At 60.1% G+C, this 19,973-nt stretch overlaps 1 protein-coding gene across 1 annotated transcript in view; it reads right to left on the bottom strand.

The window, feature by feature from the left end:
• MYO15A (myosin XVA) overlaps window positions 1-17,195 on the bottom strand; it is a gene marked incomplete at its 5' end in the record, with an annotated part of 51,813 nt that extends 34,618 nt beyond the window's left edge. The window contains 13 exons of the mRNA XM_081030157.1: window positions 606-729; window positions 814-872; window positions 1,410-1,523; window positions 2,369-2,530; window positions 3,035-3,148; window positions 4,096-4,159; window positions 4,298-4,401; window positions 9,156-9,246; window positions 9,468-9,542; window positions 9,894-10,003; window positions 10,784-10,847; window positions 11,433-11,515; window positions 13,548-17,195. Of these exons, the coding sequence (XP_080886283.1) occupies window positions 606-729; window positions 814-872; window positions 1,410-1,523; window positions 2,369-2,530; window positions 3,035-3,148; window positions 4,096-4,159; window positions 4,298-4,401; window positions 9,156-9,246; window positions 9,468-9,542; window positions 9,894-10,003; window positions 10,784-10,847; window positions 11,433-11,515; window positions 13,548-17,195 (4,812 nt within the window). The remainder of the gene's footprint in view (window positions 1-605; window positions 730-813; window positions 873-1,409; window positions 1,524-2,368; window positions 2,531-3,034; window positions 3,149-4,095; window positions 4,160-4,297; window positions 4,402-9,155; window positions 9,247-9,467; window positions 9,543-9,893; window positions 10,004-10,783; window positions 10,848-11,432; window positions 11,516-13,547) is intronic.
• Window positions 17,196-19,973: the final 2,778 nt, after the last annotated feature.

Below are 19,973 nucleotides of genomic sequence, written 5' to 3'. Positions count from 1 at the left end.
GACAACACCACTTCATAAGGTGCCCGTAAGGATTAGTAAATTCATAAACAAAGTACTTAGAATAGTACCTGGCACACGGTGGGTGCCGAGTCTGAGCTACCCTTCACTACGATGACCTTGCTGTGTCTCTCACCATTCCGCCCGCTGTGCCCTCAACACAGTAGTTGCACCTCCCCCCGACTCCCAGCTCCCCAGATGCCAGGGCCTGCCACCCACTCAGCCTTTGCGCACGCCCTTCCCTCCACCTTTCCTACTTCTTAAGGAATTAGCTCAGGGGTGTCTCCTCCCCTTCTAGAAAGGCTCCCTGATCCCTGCCTGGCGAAGCACCAGGCTGCCTCTGTCATGGCTCTGCCCATATGTGTTTGTCAATGTCTGTCCCCCATCCCCCCCCAGGGCAGGGCCCAGGTCTAGTCCTTTCCAGGGTCCCCTGTGTAGCCCAGCACAGGGTCTGGCATCCAGAGGCCCCAGGGAGTGCCTGTGGGGAGTGAAGGAACCGGTGGACAACGAGGGGTAATAGTAATGGAGGGAAGCCGATAGAAGATGGTTGTGCTGCAGACAGAGACAAAGCCTTCCGTGCCCTGCCCTCAGCCACCCCGCGAGCCCACCTCGAAGCCATAGATGTCCAGGATGGCGATAGACAGTGTGTCCTGACGTGGGGAGACCAGCGCGTTGACCCTGGTGATGAGCCAGCTGAACAGCAGCGCGTATAAGACCTTGGCAATGGCGTCCCTGGAGAAGAGGTGGTGTTGGGGTGGGTGGGCACAGTGGGGGCCAGGCGTCTGGAGGCTCGGGCAGAGAGGGGTGTGGGCTCACCTGGCATCCACGGCACTTTCCACAGTCAGGGGGCTAAAGATCTTCTCTCGCATTGTCTCCTGGGGAAGGACATGGCCCTGAGTGGCAGTAGGCTGACCACCACCTCCCCAGAGGATGGAGGTGCGTGTGTGTGGTGGGGGGGCGAGGAGATGGTGTGACTGAGGTACAGCTAAGACTTAGGTCTTAGGTACACAGTCGGCCAGGGGTGGAACAGGACAGCCTTGTCCCCTCTTCTGCCTGGCTATGCTGGTGGGGGTGGGGGCTGCCGGTCTAACAGAGACAGGCATAGCACACATAACACAAGAAGATGAGCCCCGGAAAGGGAGGAAGGGCAGGGATACTTATGTGGGGTCTTGAAGGAGGAGTAGGTATGAAAAGAGAAGAGCATTCCAGCCAGAGGGAACAGCCTATGCAAAGACCTAGAGATTGGGTGCCTTTGGGGTCGGAGGTTACGCCGCTCTGGGCCCGACCCAGAAGATGGATGGGACAGGAGGAGATGGAAGGGGGACAGGGGGCCCCCACAGGATGGGGCACGAAGCAGCTCTGTGCAGACACTGGCAGGAGGCTCTGCAAGAGTCCAGCGCCCAGAGACTCACGGTCACTTTGAAGGTGATGGCTTTCTGCAGACCCTCGGGCGAGATCCGTAGCAGCTCGGCCACAGCCTGGATCTCCCGGGCGCTCACCACCGAGGCCATCTCCTGAGCATCCGTCTACGCAAAATGCCAACAGGAGTGTGTTTTCAGCTCCAGAAGCTGACTTTAAAGTTCATACAAAAAATATCAACTAGCTAGAAGAGCCAAGAAAATTCTGAAATAGGTGTGCAGGGAGCCCCACGAGATGGTAAAACATATTATAAAGGTAAAATAATTAAAACAGTATGGGAAGAGACATAGCTCGCAAATAGATTAATGATACACAATGAAATTCTGGAATGAGACGTAAATGTACTTAGGAACTTAGGATACGATAAACATGTATTTCTCAAGATGGAGAATTAGCAAAACTAAGTGACTGCCTTGAAATAAAGGAGTTGGATCCCTACCTCACACCTCACTAGAGCAAATTTCTGATGAACCAAAGATTTAAATGTTAAAAAAAGGACACGAAAATCATTACAGGTCTTAAAAAATTAGGGGAGAAGGCTGCTATAATTTTAGGGGGATAGATCTGTCTAAAAAATGATAAAAAGTCTAAAATCTATGCAAGGAAAGCTTGATAAATGCCTGAAAATAATTTTAAAAGCCTGCATGGCTAAAACAAACAAACAAAAACGCAAACAACAAACAACCTCTAAAGTCAAAACAGAAATGATAAACCGAGAAACATATTTGCAATTCGTATCAGAGACAAAGGGCTGATTCCCTTAACATATGTAAAGAGCTCTCACATATCAATAAGAAAACCACGCACAACCCCGAGGGGGTGGGGGAGAACTAATGACACGTGTGTGCGTGGTGTAACCTGAGAGGCAAATATAAATAATTCTTAGGCCTCTGAGAAGGCGCCTGTGCCCGAGAGTGCTGGGGCCCCCCGGCAGGCTGTGGCATTCTCTCACCTCATACTTCTCGAAGTAGACATTGCCCAGGTGCAGGATGGAGGCCAGGATGCGGAAGATGCTGTCCTGCTCCTCCCCGCTGAAGCCCAGCACCTCCATGGCAGCCAGGAGCCGGCGGAAGTCGTCCGCGTCACTCTTCCCTGAAATCTCACAATTCCCACCCTGGGCAAGGGCAGGGCAAGGTCAGGGACTCTGCATCAGGGCCGGGAGCCCTCCAGGCCCCTGCTCTGCCCCCAGCCCACAGTGTGGCCTGAGCCGGTCCCGCAGCTCTCGTTCCATTCCCACTGGCCAGGAGGCTCTGAGCAGGTACTTGGCAAGCGTTTTACATACATTTCCTTCCTCTAATCCTCACACATTCCTGGAAAGTGGTACTGTGCTGTCCCCACTTTACAGGTGCGGAAGCTGAGGCGCTAGAGGGGATGTGCAGTAGCTCCAGGCCTCTGAATTCCGTTCTAGGCTCCAGAAAAATGAAGAGTCACGTAGGCCTCCCCTGCCCCAGCTTTGTCTGCTTGCCGTGATGAGACACCTCAAATCCCAATTTGCCCCCCCCCAAGCCTCCATCGCCTTCGCTGCCATCAGGACACCATGACTTGCCTCTCTCAGCCCACTGGAGTGATGGGGCAGGGGGCCAGGGCTGGAGACCCTCAGATCCCTGCTGGTGCTCACCTGGTTCAGGTAGTAGTAGGTCTCAGCTTCCTGCAGGCTGAAGGCCTGCTGGAGCTGGGCGGGCAGTCCGGCCAGCAGCTCGTAGAAGATGTGGTAGTTCCTCTCATTTTTGGCCTGCAGAGTGGGTGGGGGGGTGCAGAGAGGGAGCCGCCCACCTAGGTGACCCCCAGACACACATACAGGCCCAGGTGTGGCCACAAATATAAATACACACATGGGCCTGCAAATGAGACTGGGCACCTCTGTGAGGAGTGAGCTCCCAGCCTGGCACTGGCTGGGGGGGTGGGGGGGGACGGAGAAGCCCTGATATGGTGGGGAGGGGTCTCAGGGCAGGATTTAATCTTTTTGGAGAAATAAAAGTGGCCCTTCTCGCACGTGTACCGGCTACACACACTTATATCTACGTGTGCCCACAGAGCAGACACCACACGCAGGCCTCCTGATGGCTCAGCCAGGGTGGCTAAGCACCCACTGTGGGCAGGGCCCTGTTCTAGGCCCTCGGGACACAATGGGGAGCGAGGCAGACAGAAGCCCCTGGCCTCAGGGAGCCCATCTCTTAGCTGGGGAGACAGACACTCAGCAAATCACCAGTGAAAACGTAAAACATGTCAGGTGGTGAGAAATAAAGCAGTAAAGGAGGTGGGGAGTTCCCGCGTGGGGCAGAGGGGCAGCATTTTTAATGGGATAGCTCCCCTGGGTAGATGACATTTCAGGGGAGACCTGCAGGAGGTGAGGGGTTTGGCCATGTGGGTGTCTACGGGAAGAGCGCTCCAGGTAGAAGGACTAGTGGGTGCAAAGGCCCTGAGGCAGGATCGTGCTTGGTGTACTTCAGGGACAGGGAAGAGCCCATGTGGCTGCAGGGTGTGGAGGAGGGGAGGGGACTCAGTCACATGCTGACAATACACATGCATCTGTTCATTAATTCAACATTTACCACCGCCCCCCACCCCCAGGCGGTCCCGGCTCTCTGTGTACACACACACACACACACACACACACACACACACACACGACCCCATCCCACGTCCCAGCACACAAAGGCCTGGGAGAGCATGGCCCACCTGAAACACAATCCTGGATTTCTCAAGCAGGTACTGGGAGGTTATGGCACCAGAGATCACACCCCTGGAAATGGGGGAGCACAGTTGGCGTGCCTGGGCAGCCAGGGGGCAGGGTGATGATGGCCGGTGTTGCTCCGGGGGCTGTGCCAGGAGATGCAGTGTGTTGCAGGGACTTTGAGGGTTCCTCCATTGCCCCACTTACCCTTCCAGAAAGATTTCCACGAACTTCCCGAAGCGGCTGGAGTTGTCGTTCCTGACCGTTTTGGCATTCCCGAAGGACTCCAGCAAGGGTGTGGCCTCCAGGATCTGCAGCCCAGAAGACGTGGGAATTATTCTGGGAGCCTCGAGTGGGGAGCGTGACTAGGGCCACCCCGGGCTTCCCCAGACACAGACCTCCCCAAGGACCCCCTTTGTGAGGGGCCACCAGAAGTGGGCTCCCTATAGAACCCCAGGTCTCCCTAGTGTCCCCCAATGCCCCGACCTCATGCTGCTCAATCCCGACACGCAGACCCCAGCCTCCCCTCTCCCAGCTCGGGCCCTTCACAAGGCAGCCCACGGCAGGGCAGGCCTTTAGACACTGCTTCCTGTCCATCTGCTGTCACACACGAGTGTGCGCACACATGCACACCCAGATATGCATTTCACAGAGGCACGAGCATGCACACACACACACGCACTCACATACTCCACATACCTTTATCTTCACGAGCAGCCAGGAGAGAGGAGAAGGAGAGAAGGACAGAACAGAAGCAGGTCACCTGTAGGACCGCCCCGTCCCCCACAACACCAGGGGCCTCCGACCATGGAGGGAACTGGCCGACCCCTTAGGGTCCTGAGGTGGGCAGAGAGCCACCCGGTGAGAGGAAAGCCACGAGCCTCAGAGACCCCAGGTGCACGAGCTTGGGGACTGCAGTGAGGCCCCAGGTGTGGAAGTGCCGGGTCCGCCTGCCACAAGGGTCTGGGGACATCCTCTCCCCTCCACACGGCTCACCTGGGCTCCTGCAGGACTGCCTGATCCTGCCTGTGCTCCCTCCGGGTCATGTTCCCCACCGCACTCAGGCTCAAAGCCAAGTCCTTCTAGTAACGTCCAAGGCCCCGCACAGCCCTGCCCCTGCTGGCCTCACCTCCGGCTCATCTCCCCGCCCTCACTCTGCCCAGCACCGCGGCCCTCTCGGCTGTGCCCTGGACATTCAAGCTCCCTCCTGCCTGTGAGTCAGAATTCTCTGCCTCTGTAGCCCTTAGTACCACTGGCAAATGCTCTCATTTCTTAGTGTCTTGTCTCTCCTCTGCAACGTCAGCCTCCACAGGCAGGGGTCTGTCTGACCACCCCTAGATCCCCAGCAGCTACATAGGACCTGGTACATAGGACCCTGAACAAACATCTGCTAAATGGAAGAAATGAGGAATCGTATTTTATGAGAGTGGAGCCACCCAGAGCACAGCTAATCACAGCTTGCGTTTATTAAGCACCTACTACGCACCGGACCCTTTGGCCTAATTATATCATCGTTGACAATCCTATGAAGTAGGCACTGATATCGCCCTTGTTTTACAGATTAGGAGACTGAGGCTCGGAGAGGTGAGGTAATGTGCCCTGGACACCAGCGTCTGTAGGAGTGAGAGCACAACACCACGTGCGTAGCTGTGTGTGCAGTGTTCTCTCTGGCTGACTTCATTTTCTCAGGATAAATTCTGAGGGGAGCAGCAGGGGAGGCCTGGAGGCCTGGTCTCTGCAGAAATAATACCTGTTACCTTGGGGACAGTGCCAGCTTTCTCCATCTGGTCACCCCACAGTCCTGTTTATCAGGAAATCCTGTGCCCATTGTACAGAGGAACAGACTGAAGCCTAGAGAGGAGCAGGGGCTATCCTGGGGCTGCCCAGTGAGTCGGGGTCTGCCTGGTGTGGCCTATACTATCCCTTAGTCTGGGAGTTCCCTGAGGATGGGTCAGCTGCTGTCTGGGCCTAGTGCCCACCGCAGGGCTGGGGCACATGGCCAGCGACAGGGGCAAGGACAGACGAGCCAGGCAGGTGAAGATCTGGCCCTGTGGGGCCATCAGCCCAGGCCCCAGGTGGGGTAGTGCCTGTGGTTTGGGGTGAACAGCATCCACCCCCACCCCTACTCCCTGGGGAGCCCTTGTCACATTCCCAGCCCAGTGGCCCAAGCCTGAGGTAGTCAAGGCATGACTGGGTCCAGTGAGCACATGTGGCCAAAACCAGTTCAATGAGAGGGAGCCCTGAGGCTTTTTCTGGCACGTTGGGAGGTGCTCGTTGTGGGTTAGTGGCACCATGTTGCTGACCAATGGGAGACTGGCTGAGGATGGTGCCCATACCTGGGGAGGGAGGGGCCAAGATGAGGGACACTGTTTACGACACTGAATCCAGACCTGCCTGACAGGGGTCCTAGAGCTGGCGTGTCCGTAGGAGGTGTGATCGAAACATAGGGTGAATGCTTAAATAAAACCTTATTGCAGTAAAAGACACATTGCCATTAATCCCCCTCAAAACACTCCCCCTCGCTTTGAACACACTTACGCCATCAGTCTTGCCACTTTCTGAAGCGGTTCTGGAAGGGAGTGTCTTAGCTGCGCTGTCGTGGCTGCCTCGATGTCCTGAATCATTTTGACTTTGGGAGAGAACCAGAAGTCGCACGGAGCCAGACCTGTGAATAAGGTGGGTGAGGACACGCCGTAATGCTTTTATTGGATAGAAATTGCCGGACCAGAAGCGACGTGTGACACGGAGCACTGTCACGATGGAGGAGGATTCACGGCACGCTTTAACACACACCTCCTCTCAGCCGTAGCTCACACCCGACTGCACCGAGCACGCTGAGACTTGTCACACACTGTTACTAAGGCTCGACGTGCCGCTTCCCGTATTGGAGATCCCTGCCTTTCCGTTGGGTGGCACTCGGCAGCAGCATTCACTGTGTTTTGTGATCACAACAGAAAAGCTGCGTGTCCCACATCGCTCTGGTCCGACAATTTCTGTCAGATAAAAACATGACGGTGTGTCCTCATCCACCTTAGTCACCGTATCTGGCACTGTGCGACTTCTGGCTCTTCCCCAAAGTCAAAATGATTCAGGACATCGAGGCAGCCACGACAGCGCAACTAAACACACGAAAGAGGACTTCCAGAACCGCTTCAGAAAGTGGCAAGAACGATGGGATAAGTGTGTTCCAAGTGAGGCGGAGTATTTTGAGGGGGACTAATGGCAATGTGTCTTTTACTGTAATAAGTTTTTAAAATTTAAACAAACATTCACCATGTTTTTTGATCACACCTAGTACACGAGCAGGGCGGAGAGCAGCTAGGAAATGAGCCCATGGTTATCCTAGCTGGCTGGCACATTCCCACACCCACCGTGTGCCTGGCACAGAAACGTGCACACCTGTCATGTCCCACAGCTCCAACTGTCCTCCCTCACCCCTGCCACACAGTGCTCCGCTGTGAGCTTCATGTCCCAGCTCGTCACCCGCTCGCTCTGGGACCCTGCATAAGTCATCGTGCGCTCAGTTCCGCCATCCGTGAATGGACCCCAATGTCCCTGTCCCAGGCTGCTGGGAGGCTCTGGAGTGACGTGACTGAAGGCACCTCCATACTTCCAAGGAAGGACCCCACGCACACTGTTGCCTGCCTACCTCGCCAGTCCTTCCAGAAGTCTAACCTTAGAGGATTTGAAAACCCTGCCTAGAGCCAAGCGGTGGCCTGGTTGGCTGCCAGGAGACTCAGGCTGATGGGAGGGGCTGGCAGGCCAAGGTAGGCCTCAGAAGGGGCCTGCCAGGAAGTGAGCGTCCTGACTGCAAAGCCTGGGCTGACCCACGCCCCACTGAGGGCTGAGCAGCCCGCAGCTGATGCTCCTAAGATCCCCTGCTGAGATTGCCATTGGCTGGGTCACTGTGGGCCCGCGTGGGGATTCCGAGAGTCAGGTCCTGAGCTGCTGGGCCTCTGCCTCCAGCCCCACCTTCCCTGAGCTCCAGGCTCGTGGTGCATGCACACCTCCCCACCAGCTCTGCGGATGCCCGGGAGCCACCTGAAGGGCATCTGTCTCCTCTCTGCAGCCCTTCTCACCCAGCTGGTGGCAGCTTCGTGCTGCCGGTGGCCTAGGTTCAATGCCTGCTGGACTGTCCCTCTTTTACAACCCTATCTGGTCCCTCAACAAGTCGCTGGCTGTCCTCTGAACTGCACTGGGGCCTAGCTCCTTGGCCGGAGCCACCGTCCTCCCTCACCTGGACTCCATGCTGCCACTCTGCACCGAGCACACCAGACCTGTTTGCACCCCAGGGCCTTGGCGTGTGCTCTTCCCTTTGCCTGCCTGCTCTTCCCCCGGACGCCCTCAGGGCCCATGCCCTCGCCTCTCCGTGGGGCATACCCTGACCACCACATTTCAAATGACAACCCCTAACACTCCCCATCCTCCTCCCTACATTTTTTTCTGCACAACTTACCACCCTTTCACATAGACATAATTTACTTGGGTATTATGTTTCTTTCTTTCTTCTCTACTAGAATGGAATTCCCACAAGGGTGGGAACTTAGTCGGTCTGCATTGCTGTTGCCTGTCTTCCCAGAGCCTAGCCCAGGCCCAGCACACAGTAGGTCCTTGGGAAACCTCTAACGTTCTCAGGTTCAGAGGATTCTCAACAGACCTCAATCCTGCAGACCCTGGCCTGGCCTCCTCAGTGCCCCGGCATCTACTGACCTCCCCCTCCCATGGACCTCCCCCACATTCAGGCCTGTCCTGCTTTTTGACGACTAACAGAGCCATAACCAGACCGGTGAGGCCAGGTGGGAGAAGTGGAGTGACTCCCCTTGCTCATGTGGCCTCTACTCTGGCCAGGCCCAGGAGAGCTGGAACCCAGAGCTGCACAGACGCAGGCAGGAGAGAACCCTGGGAGACGCTCCCTGGGAGGGCTGGCAGAGAGAGTCCCAAGTCCTAAGAGCCCTCTTGGTGCAACCCTGGGCTCAGCCTTCCCATCCAAGTGAGCCAAGAAGTCTTGCCTCTTGGGGAGCACAAGAGGTGCTCACCTGAGGGCCCTGGGGACAGACAGACTTACCTGCTGCATGATGCCCCGTTTCTGGTTCACGGCAGCCAGGTAGCGTAGAATCAGCTTTGTGGCCTCAGTTTTTCCAGAGCCGCTCTCTCCACTGGCAAGCAAAGAGGCGGAGTGAGCTTCAACCAGTTCACCACCTCTTCTGGGCTTCCCCAACCACGCCATAGGACACGGGCAGGCGGGCTGGCCCAGAGATGTCGAGTGATTTCCCCAGGTCCCACAGCAGGTGTGTCGCGATGAAAACCCGTTGCCTGAGGTCCCCCCATCTATCCCCTCCCACACGCACCAAGGTCCCCAGCCTGACCTGCTGCTCACCTGATGATTATGCACTGGCTCTGTTTGGCATCGAGCATTTTGGCGAAGGCAAGATTTGCAATAGCAAAGAGATGCCTGGAGAGACAGGCCACAGGGGCACTGGGGAGGGCCCCTCTCCACGCTCCCAACCCCCCCCCCCCCGGGGTCGGCGGGGGCATCTCTGTCCGGCCAATTCTCCTCCCCACCCCACCAACCCTTGGGGAAATGCTTCCTGCAAGGCTCCCCACTGTGGTCTGAGCCACAATGGCCTCCCACCCAGTAGGGCTGTGGCCAGGCTTGGGGAAAGACGGTCGGGCTGAGCAGGCGGGCTGCCCACCACCATCAGTCCCGACTCATAGCTGACGGGCAGCCAGGGACTCACCAAGTTCAGACAGGGACCCAGGAGAGCCCAGGACAGTTCCCTCCCCCAGCCTGAGAGACACTCACGGAGGATTCTCTCCCAGGGCCCGCCCACTGTACTGCTGCACCTGCTCCGGCCCATAGATTCCAAACATTCGGTACGGGTTCACCGCCACCAGGATACTCCCGATATATGTCTGCTGGGCAGACAGTGGCCTCAGTGCCCATGGCTCCTTGCGGCCCTGTGTGCCCCTCCCTCGCCCTCTCCTGGGAGCCTGGATCCCTGTTTCCATGGGGACAGATATCTGGTGGCCTGGCCTTGGTGTTTGAACCTTGGGCCCTCTAACAGCTTGATGGGTCATCTGTTCTGGTAGTGGGATTTCAGGTACTGGGCCAGGCTGAGGTTGGGAGGAGTTTGGAGTGAGCAACGCGGCACAGCCATGATTCTGCAAAGGTGGCCGTGTCAGCTGCTACCTACTTCATTTAGTCAGAGTCAGGGCCATGCTCCAGCAGCTTCTGCCTCATAGTGAGGTCAAACCTCTACTGCCCGGAGTGGGCGGGGGGGGGGGGGGCAGGGTCGCAGGGGACTCAGAGGCGGGCGGAGCCTTTCTCGGTGGCCCTGCCCCCGAATGTGGTTCTGGGCCTCCGCTCTGCCATTCTGGGGGGCAACAGCTCCCTTCCTCTCCCCGCCGCCCCACTCCTGGGACCCACGTCTGTGGATTCTAGGACTCCGGAAGCTTTACCCAAGGGGCCTCCTATCTGTAGGGCTCTGCCCCTGGCATCCACCACTCTAAGACTCTATGTTCAGAAAAGTGGATTTCAGAGCTCCAAGCTCTAGTGTGTCGTGCTCAAACAGTAGAAACCCCAGAGTTGAAACCAGAGGTCCCAAGTCTGGGTTCCAGCAGGAGAACCATGCAGGCAGGGAGGCAGTTGCGTGCCACCCCTGAGCCCAGGGCAGGGCCAGCCCCACGACTCACGTAGATAAGGTTCCGTTCAAATCTGGTCTTGAGGTTGGATAGCACGGTGGTCTCCTGGAGGTCGCTGGGAGGGCAGGGAGAAGGACAGTCAGGGCCAGCGTTCCCTCAGTGCAGGGCCCTGGTCAGAAAGGCCTGAGTCCAAGTCCTGTCTCTGACCCCAACTACCCATGAGGCCTTGGGAAGTTACTTAACCTCTCTGCGCCTCAGTTTCTTTATCTGTCCAGTGGATATAATCACTGTCCCTACCTCAATGGGTTGTGGATGTGAGGACAGAGGGACAATGATACTGACCCGCACAACCCTCACATTTTAGGTTCCTCCAATGTGCCAGCACCGTCATAACAGTCATATGACTCCCATCTTGGAGATGAGAAACTGGGGTACATAGAGGCAAAGTGATTTGCCCGAGATGCCCCAGCTGGTAAGCGGTGGGGCTGGGTGAACCCAGGCCTGTCTGACTCACCGAGCTACACCGTGCACACGTTTGGCTTTTGGGATAGCGCATGAGCCTCACTTCGCAGATAAGGAAACTGAGGCTCTGAAAATGTTCCAGGAGGTGAGGGGCACCCTGGTGGGAGCAGGGGCTCTGGCTGGCAGTGTGGCACCTGCACTGTGACCCCGCACTGACCCTGTCACCCTGCCCACTCACTCCAGCTGTGTCATGTCCTCCACACCGTCCTCCCGGTGCTGCTCACGGAACCTCGTGGATGGCAGGTTGCGGATGGAGTGCATCTGTCAAAGAGAGAGTCTGTGGTCACCCAGTTGGAGGGCACCCACGCATGGCCCCTGGCTTGGGACCTGCTCCTGTTGTGGAAGAGGGAACCCTAAGTCCAGGCCAGGTGGGTCCTGTGGGCCTCCTGGCCTTGAAGTGACACGGCCGGTGGAGCCTGCATGCAGCCCTGACAGGGACACACAGCTGCCCTCTGCCCGTGTGTTCCCATGTGCGCCACGTGTCCTGCCACGGGGGCTGAGCACTGCACATGGGCACTGCTCCCAGAGCCTTGCTGGAAGCCCTCCTAACCTCATGCTCTCCCAGTGCTGACACCCTTCTCCAGGGTGGGCTCCAAGTCTTTGCTTATGTGACAACTTGATGAACATTCGTATCTTGGCGCATGGGGCCTCCAGAAAGGCCACGACTGAGACTGGCCCACTCCATGCTGTCCCCCTGTGGCACAAACGTGTAGACCCACATGCACAGACCCACAGGCAATGGCGTTTGTCGCTCATCCAACTCCCATGCACAGCCGTGTCTTGCAAGACGCTTGAGGACATGGGTGAAGGCCTGTGGCGCCTAGCTGGAGGCACATGATCCCAGCGCCCATGTGACATGTTCTCATGTGCACGGACGCCTGGAGCTGTCCTCACCTTTGGGGGTCTTAGGACGAAAGTCCCGATTCCACCTTTGGGCTACAGGCTCTCCTCTGTGCCTCACTATTTGTACAAACATAACCCCCCAGATGGCACAGCTGCTCAGACCTTGAGCGTGCACACGCGCACTCTCCTTGTTTGGCTCTGGCACACCCGAGCACACACCCCAGGCACGCAGGCCGGCATGTGACGTACACGACTGTGAGCCCACGTTTGCGCTTCACCTTCCCGGCCTCTCAGAACCGTCCTGAACCCCTCCCCGAGCGGGTGAGGAAAGGGGATACTATTGCGTGCTAAGGAGGCCACGGCGAGTAGCACCCTGAGGCCCTGGCCTCCCGCCCACCCGTCTGCCCAAGTGCACCAGTGGCCACAAACCCTGAATAATTCAGCCACTCACGTATTCCAGGGTGAGGAGGGCCCAGGCATCCTTGCCCCTCACCCCAGGGCGCCCCGTGGCCCGCTCCCGCAACGCTGCGGCCCACACAGCCTGGGGCACCCGCCGCCGAGGCCAGGGCCCCCCCAACAGCCAGGCTGCCCCCGTCGCCATTGTGGGGCCGGCTGGCTGCCCGCTCCACGGGGCACCGGCACCGTCTGCATAAGGCTGAGAAACTCTGCCGCCCCTGAATGCCCCGCCCACCCCAGGCGTCCCGGGGGAGGCTCCGGTGACCACCCCCCTTCCCTGAAGGCCAGGCCACTCGGAGTCCGACTCGCATTCCGCCACCAGCGTGGCAGCCAGGCACGGGCTTGGCAACCCCCAGGCAAATTGCTTGCCCTGCATCCCACAGGTGGACAGGCTTCAGGCTCAGCTCTGATCCACTGTGTGACCTTCTGGGCTTCAGTTTCCCCACTGTTCAATGAAGAGGCTGAAAGTTTGGTTCCTGAAGCCCACCCCTCGGGTAGTTCAGAATCCTGCAGCCCAGGGAACTGCCCTTAAGCAGGAACCCCAGAGAGAGAGAAGGCTCCAACTGGGGGGGAGGGTCAGGAGGAGGCAAGAGAAACAGCATGGACACAAACGTGGGGTTGGGACGGGGCAGATAGGCAAGCACTGCAGTTCTGACCTCAGCCAGCATCTCTGAGGGGCGACTGAAGATGGATGTGCTGTCCAGACTGCACCAGGATAAAGCTGCTCAGAGCCCAGGCGGGGACAAGACCCCTTTCCCAAAGTGACCTGAGAGGAGTTCCTGGGGCCTCTGTCCAGTGCCTGTCTGGGCGGGGCACCCCTTGTTCCATCCTCCAGAGAGAGGCTTGGGGAGCCTGGGGCTGGTCTTCCCAAGTTACAGACGGGAATTCTGTGAGGCCCGAGCAGGCAGCAGTCCACCAAGGTCCTGAGGCTGTCTCCTGCCCTGTGTCCCAGGACAGAACCCCCAAGCCCTCCCTCCGAGCTGTGTCCCCATACCTTGTTCCACCAGCTCTTGGGGCCAACCTCTTCCCAGGGGCCCCCATGGGACAGACAGGCAGCTCCAGGGTCCAGGCGGCAGGATGGGGGGCGGTCCTGTGCTTGCGGCCAGGGTTGGTGGGTCTGCGCTGACAGCCAGAAGCAGGACCAGACCAGACTCCACGCTCTTGGCTTGGGACCAGGTTTGGGGTCCTGGGTCAGCTGCGTGGGGGGCTGCGGAGTGGCGGGACCAGCTTTCTGGGAAGAGCTCAGCTTTTGCTGAGGCATGACCACCGCAAAACGCCCCGGACCTGCCTGGCGCTGCCCACCCACCTTGGATAGGGGCCCCAGAACCCCCGTGGGCGCCAAGGGGACTGGGGCATTGGGCAGCGTCCCCCAGCGGCGCCATGGTGGCCACGTGGCCCTCATCTGGTCACGTGCGGACAGTGGGTGCGAGAAGCTCAGCTTTAGTGCCTTCCGCTCTGGGGCGGACTCCTTGGGGGGCATTGAGGCGGGGGGTTCAGGCTCTGTTGGTGGCTGGGGAGCCCCTGAGGGGGCCTCTTCGTCGGGTTTCTCAGGGCTGGGGCCGGCCGATTTGGCCAGCTGTCCAGGCCCCAGGTCATGGTGTCTGCTCAGGAAGACTCCGGTCAAGTCAGCGGCTGAGTCTTCGGGCTGGGAGTCGGGGGATGGCACAGGGCCCACATGCTGGAGGAAGGGGTTTTCGGGGATCGGGGGTGGCCTGGAAAAGCCCTTGCGGCTCCTGGCACCTCCTGACCAGGGTGAGGACGGGCGCTGGGTGGGAGACATGTCCACGTCCCAGCTGGGGGCCAGCGGGGGCACAGTCCAGGGCATTTCCGAGTCCTCGGACTCGCGCTGGCTCTCCGAGAGCTCCGGGGTGGCCGCAGCCTCGGCCACCGCTGCCCGCCAAGACCCCGGACTCTTCGGCCGGTGGAAGGATTGGCGCACCCGCGGCTTCACGGCCCTCGTGGGCGGCGCGCTGAGGCGGCGCCACGTGTGTGGGAGGCGCGAGGGCAGGTTGAGCGAGTAGCGCCGCGGGCCGGGGCCCAGCCCCGGGGGCGGGGAGGGCTGCCGCCGGGAGGCCGGCGGGGGCGAGCGAGGGGGGCCCCGGCGCCCCGAGACGCGGTGGCGTGGGAACAAAGGCTCCCGCAACGAGTGGGGGCGGCGGGGCGGCGGGGAGAAGGGCGGCTGGAAGGGGCCGGCGCGGACGGAGAGCTGAGGGGACGCCGGCCCCGCGGGCGAACGGTAGCCCAGGCCCGGCAGGCTCCGGAGCGAGGGCTGCGGCGAGGGCAGGGGCGGCCAGGCCTGCCTCTGCGACGCCCGTGGGGAGGCGCTGGGGTAGCCAAAGGCCGCCCCTCGCCGGCGGGAGCCGCGGAAGGAAGGGCGGGGTACGGGAAAGGCCAGCAGGTCGGGGGCCCCCTCGGGGCTCACGCTCGGGGGCTCCACGAAAGCCCACCAGCTGGCCTGCGGTGTGAGCGGCACGTGGGCCGGGGCGGCCCAGGGCGGCGGGTGGCGGCGGAGCGAGCCGTAGGGTGAGACGGGCCGAGGCGGGCCCGAGAGGGCCGGGGGGAAGGGCGCGTCGGGCGGGGGCGCGGGGCTGGGGGGCCGCGGGGGCGCGGGCGGGGGCAGCAGCGCGCTCCAGTGGGCGGGCGGCGCGGGCGCGGGGTGCGAGTTGTTGTTGTTGCGCGTGCGCGCCTCGGCCCTCCTCAGCATGATGGGCGTGTTGGGCCGGTCGGGGTCCATGCCCGCCAGCTTGTAGCCGAAGCGCTTGTAGGCCGCCTCCCGGACCACCGGGCTGCCCAGCCGGGCCTTCTGGCTGCCCCGGAGCCGCGGGGCCGGCTTCTTTTCCGACAGTGTCTTTTTGAGGAAGCGCGCCAGCGAGGTGGCCGAAGTGGTGGGGCGCGGTTGCGGGAGGCCGAACTGCGGGCCGAAGCCCAGGCCGTGGTGCACGCGGTGGGCGCCGAAGGCCGACAGCGCGCGGTGCAGGTTGCGCTGGCGCGGCGTGAGGAAGCCCCAGAAGGGGTGCGTGTAGGGCCGCGTGGGCCTCGGAGGCGCCTCTTCCTCGTCCTCATCCCCGTCTGCCAAGGGCAGCGGGATGTCCAGGGAGGGCGGCAGGGGCACGTCCAGCTTCTCCTTCCCAAACAGCTTCACCTGCGGCCGCGGGAAGAGGCGGAACCTGCGGATAAGGGAGAGCTTGGACCGGGCGGGCTTGTCCATGCCCTGCTGCTCGAAGAAGGCCGAGCTGGGCAGGCGGAAAGAGGTGGCCTGCCGCTCCCGGGCCGCCTCCTCCTGGTCCTCCAGCTCCTCCAGCTCCGAAATGTCATCCATGGAGTGGGCGTAAGGGTTGTGGGCCGGCGACAGGAAGGGCGGCGGCACCCACGGGTATGCGAAGGCTGCCTCCTCCGGGTAGAGGTAGGGCACGTCGGGGGCGTAGATGGCCTGGTTCCCAGCGCCATAGATGCCCTCGGGGTAGGGGACGCCGTAGGGCGCGGCATAGGGCAGCGCGTAGGGATCGAAGGCGGGGACCTCGTACGGGAGGTCGTACGGGAGGTCGTAGGGCGGGTAGGGCGCCTGGTAGGGGGCGAAGGGGTCCGGGTAGTAGCCGTGCGGGTACAGCTCGCCCTCGTAGACATCGTAGTAGCTGTAGGGAGACGCGTACCCTCCTGGGGGCGCATAGGGCGGCTCGTAGTCGTCGTAGCCGTAGCCGTAGCCGTAGCCGGGCACGGGGTAGTAGGCGCCACCATAGTAGTCAGGGTGGTAGTAGTCGTAGGGCTCCTCGGGGGGGTACCCGTAGGGCTGCTCTCCGTAGGGAGGCCAGGCCGGGCCGTAGGGAGGCCAGGCCGGGCCGTAGGCCCCGTAGGCCCCGTAGGCGGCCAGGTAGGGCTCCTGCTCCTCGTACTGGTAGAACGACTGCTGGTCGTAGTAGTCGTCGCCCTCGCGGTGGTAGTCGTAGTACTCGCCCAGGTCCTGGAAGCCCTCTAGCCCGTACAGGGACTTGCGGGAGCCCGAGTGCCGGAAGGGGGCCTCGTCCTCGAAGGGCAGGAAGCCCACGGGCTCGCCGGAGGCGTAGATGCTGCGGCTCCGGGGAAACCTCCGCAGGCGGCCTCCGGGCTGCAGGATCTCGGCGCCCGACGGGAAGGGCAGCTTGCGGGAGCCCACGTGGGAGCCGGAGCGATGGAGCCAGGCGTCCATGGTGGTGTGTTCGCTGCCGGCCTCCTCGGCCTTCTTGATGAGGAACCTTTTGGTGAGCCAGTTGATGGCTGTGGACGCCTTGCTGACGGACTGGGCGCGCGGCCGCAGGCGGCCGTAACCACGCCGGCCCGGAAAGCGGATCACCATGAAGGACGGCTTCTTGCCCTTCATGGCGCGCTTCTTCTTGCCCATGCGCATCTGCGTCATGAGCTTCGACGTGGACTGGAGCACGGTGCGCGCCTTCTTCTTGCGTTTGGTCTTCTGGGGGCCGGTGTGCAGGCCCCAGAAGAAGGCTGACGCGCTCCGGAACTGGCCCTTCTTGGAGATCTTGGGCGTGCGGTCTCGGAAGCCCATGAACAGCCGCGACGTCCCCTTCAGGCTCCGTTTGGGCTTCTCGGGCTCCTGCTTCTTCCCCTTCTTCTTCTTGGGTTTCTTCTCTTCCTCTTCGTCCTTCGCCATGGTGGCTGTGGGCTGCCCACCGGCTTGGGGCCGGTGTCACGAGCTCGGGGACTTGGAGGGAGACAGGGGGACCTGCTGGGGCTCCTGCTGCTGGCTGCACAGGCGGCCTCCGGTTCTCAGTCGCCAGCACTGGCGTGGGTGGCCTGGCGAGGGACAGCGAAGCTGCTTCTGGCCGGGCCCTGCATCCCGAGAGGGCGGATCCATAATTTATTTCCTCCAAGCGCCGCCTTGGGTTTCACCCTCCAGCGGCGATGGAAAGTGCGTGGGTGTCGTTTACCCCCGAGCAGGGGAAGCCTGGCTGAGGCCCCGCTGGAGGCGACCATCTTGGCCTTGGGGACCACTGTACTGACGGGGTCCCGCCTCCCAGTGCCTCAGCCCGTTCCGCCCGCCGAAGCGAGTGCTTGGGTCACTGCCGCTTTTCGGAAGAAGACACAGCCCCGAGAGGGGAAGCCACCTGCCCTAAACTGCCCAGTGCATCTGTCCTGGGCTGGAAGTGGAGCTGTGTCTCCTGACACAGGAGAGTGGATGAACAGGGTGGGATGTTCAAAACCCACCAGGTTGCCTTGGAGGGGAACCTTGGACCATCCAGGTCCTGCGAAAAGGACGAGGGGAGTGGGCAGGGCAAGTGCCCAGGGCGGCGGTCAGTGTAATAGGAGCTGGCTGGCTCTCGGGAGTGTAAATAATGCATTGGGGAGAACTCGGCTGCCAGCTCAGAAGGCAGGGCAAGGCGAGACCATCTCAGTACAACTCCAGCAGGCCTTGTGAGGCCACAGGCCAGGGAGCTGGAGGAGCAGAAACTGGGGATGGGTCAGGCCTGGCCCTGATCCCCGGTTCTGCCACTGATGGCTATGTGGTCTCAGGAAAGCCCTGTGCCCTCTCTGGGCCTCAGTTTCTTCATCTGTAGGATGGGAGTCATAAGTCATGCCCTGCCTTTTTCACGAGGAAGAAGCAAGACCCAATGGAGCTGCGGGGTAGCGTAAATGGCTGGAGATGCCACGTGTGTGGCTCGTATCTGAGGTCCCTGGCCTCTCCTCTCAGTCTCTGCCCTTGCTGAGAAGGCAGTGGCCATGTGACTCCTACCCTCTCTGGGTGCAGCTGATTGTTCCAGACTGCACACTTGACCCAAGGCCATATGCCCACTGTCTGGTGACCAGTCCACTTTTGAGAATCTGCACTATAAGAGGTAGGAGCTGTGGCTTGTCAGATGAAGGGGTGAGAAGGAGAACTTGGGTGGCAACTCTGGGACCTGAGGCTTCGTTCCTCCCCACCCCTTTCTTCGCCTCTCTGCCCAGGGATCAAGGATCAGGACATACAGGGCACAGGGTGTCTGAAGACAGAGCACCAGCTAATATCAGGCTCCCTACTCACTGAACTTCTGTTTAGTCCCAAAGCAAGTTGGTCCTTTAAGGTTTTGCGTAGGAGGCCCCAGAGCAGAGAGGTTCTGGCCCTGGTTCTGCCACTTGCTGACTCCATGCCTTCAGGTGGCTTCGGAGCCTCAGCTTGCTCAGCTATAAAATGGGGACAGTGAGAAGCCCTTCTCAGACAAGGGGTGGGGAACTGAGAGGTGAATCTGCAAGCGAGCAAGGTCTCTTTCTCCCCATCTCCTCACTTCCTCTGCCTCTTCACTTTTCTCCTCTTTTCTCTGTTGTTTCTCCCCCAAGATTCACTGAGAGCCAGTCAGGTGCCCAGCAATTCAGGAGGGGGTCAAGCAGGGGCTGGTGGTGCCTGCTACAGGCAACCCCCAGGTAGCAGAAAGGGAACGCGAGCAATTAGGCAGCTTCCGGGGTGGGGGTGGGGCTCACGTAAGAGCTGGGCCTCCTTCATTGTGGGATTTTGAGGGGGCATCCGCTCTTCCCATCACCTCCTATGCTGCCTATTCTGCCTCGGGGGCCGTGGCTGCTGCCCACTTGAGGAGAAAGTTGTGGGGGAGGGCAGAATCGTTCTATCTGAGCCAGGATGCTAACATCTTGCCCCTCCTGGAACAAGTTTCCAAATTGAGGCCCCAGTCACTATTGTCTTAGGAGATTCTCACAGGCACCTGGGATGAGAACTATCATCTCCATTCTCCAGATAAGGAAACTGTCTCAGAGAGATAAAGTGACTTGTTCAAGGTCACCGAGCTTGGGAAGGTAGACCCGGGCTGGGACCTAGGACCGGGTACGTACTTGGGCTGTCATGTGGGATGGGAGCTGCATTCCCCAGTCAGCCTGGAGCCTGACCCTCAGGGTCCCATAGCCAGCACACATTTGTTCATTTGTTCATTCAGAAGTATTTGTTGAAAGCCTGCTGTGCACCAGGCTCTGTATAAGCGCTCGAGATACAGCTGAGAACAAAACAGAGAAAAACTATACCCTTGTGGAATTAACATATAGGGAGGTATCAACAAACAAGGAACCATAAGTAAAAGATGTAATTGGTCAGGTGGTTAATAAATGCTGGAATGGAAATATGCTAAGCAGGGAAGGGGCATGAAGAAGTGTGTGTGTGTGTGTGTGTGTGTGTGTGTGTGTGTGTGTGTGCAACATTGACTAGGGGTTGGGGATGGCCCGACTGGGAAGTGACACTGGGGCCAAGAGCTGCAGGAGGAGAGGGAAGGGGCTCTGGGGGACGCGCAATGCTCCTGATGTGATGGAGGAACAGCGAGGTCAGGGTGACAGCAGTGCAGTCAGGCTCAGGTGGGACGTGAGGCCAGAGGCTGGGGTTGGGCGTGCAGGGCCCTGCGGGCCACAGGAAGGACTTGGCAGAGCAGGCGTGGAATTGGACCTCAGTCTTCGCAGG

Source organism: Rhinolophus hipposideros (assembly GCF_964194185.1).
Source record: "Rhinolophus hipposideros genome assembly, chromosome: 20".
Classification (NCBI taxonomy): domain Eukaryota; kingdom Metazoa; phylum Chordata; class Mammalia; order Chiroptera; family Rhinolophidae; genus Rhinolophus; species Rhinolophus hipposideros.
This window is presented reverse-complemented; position numbering and strand designations above follow the sequence as displayed.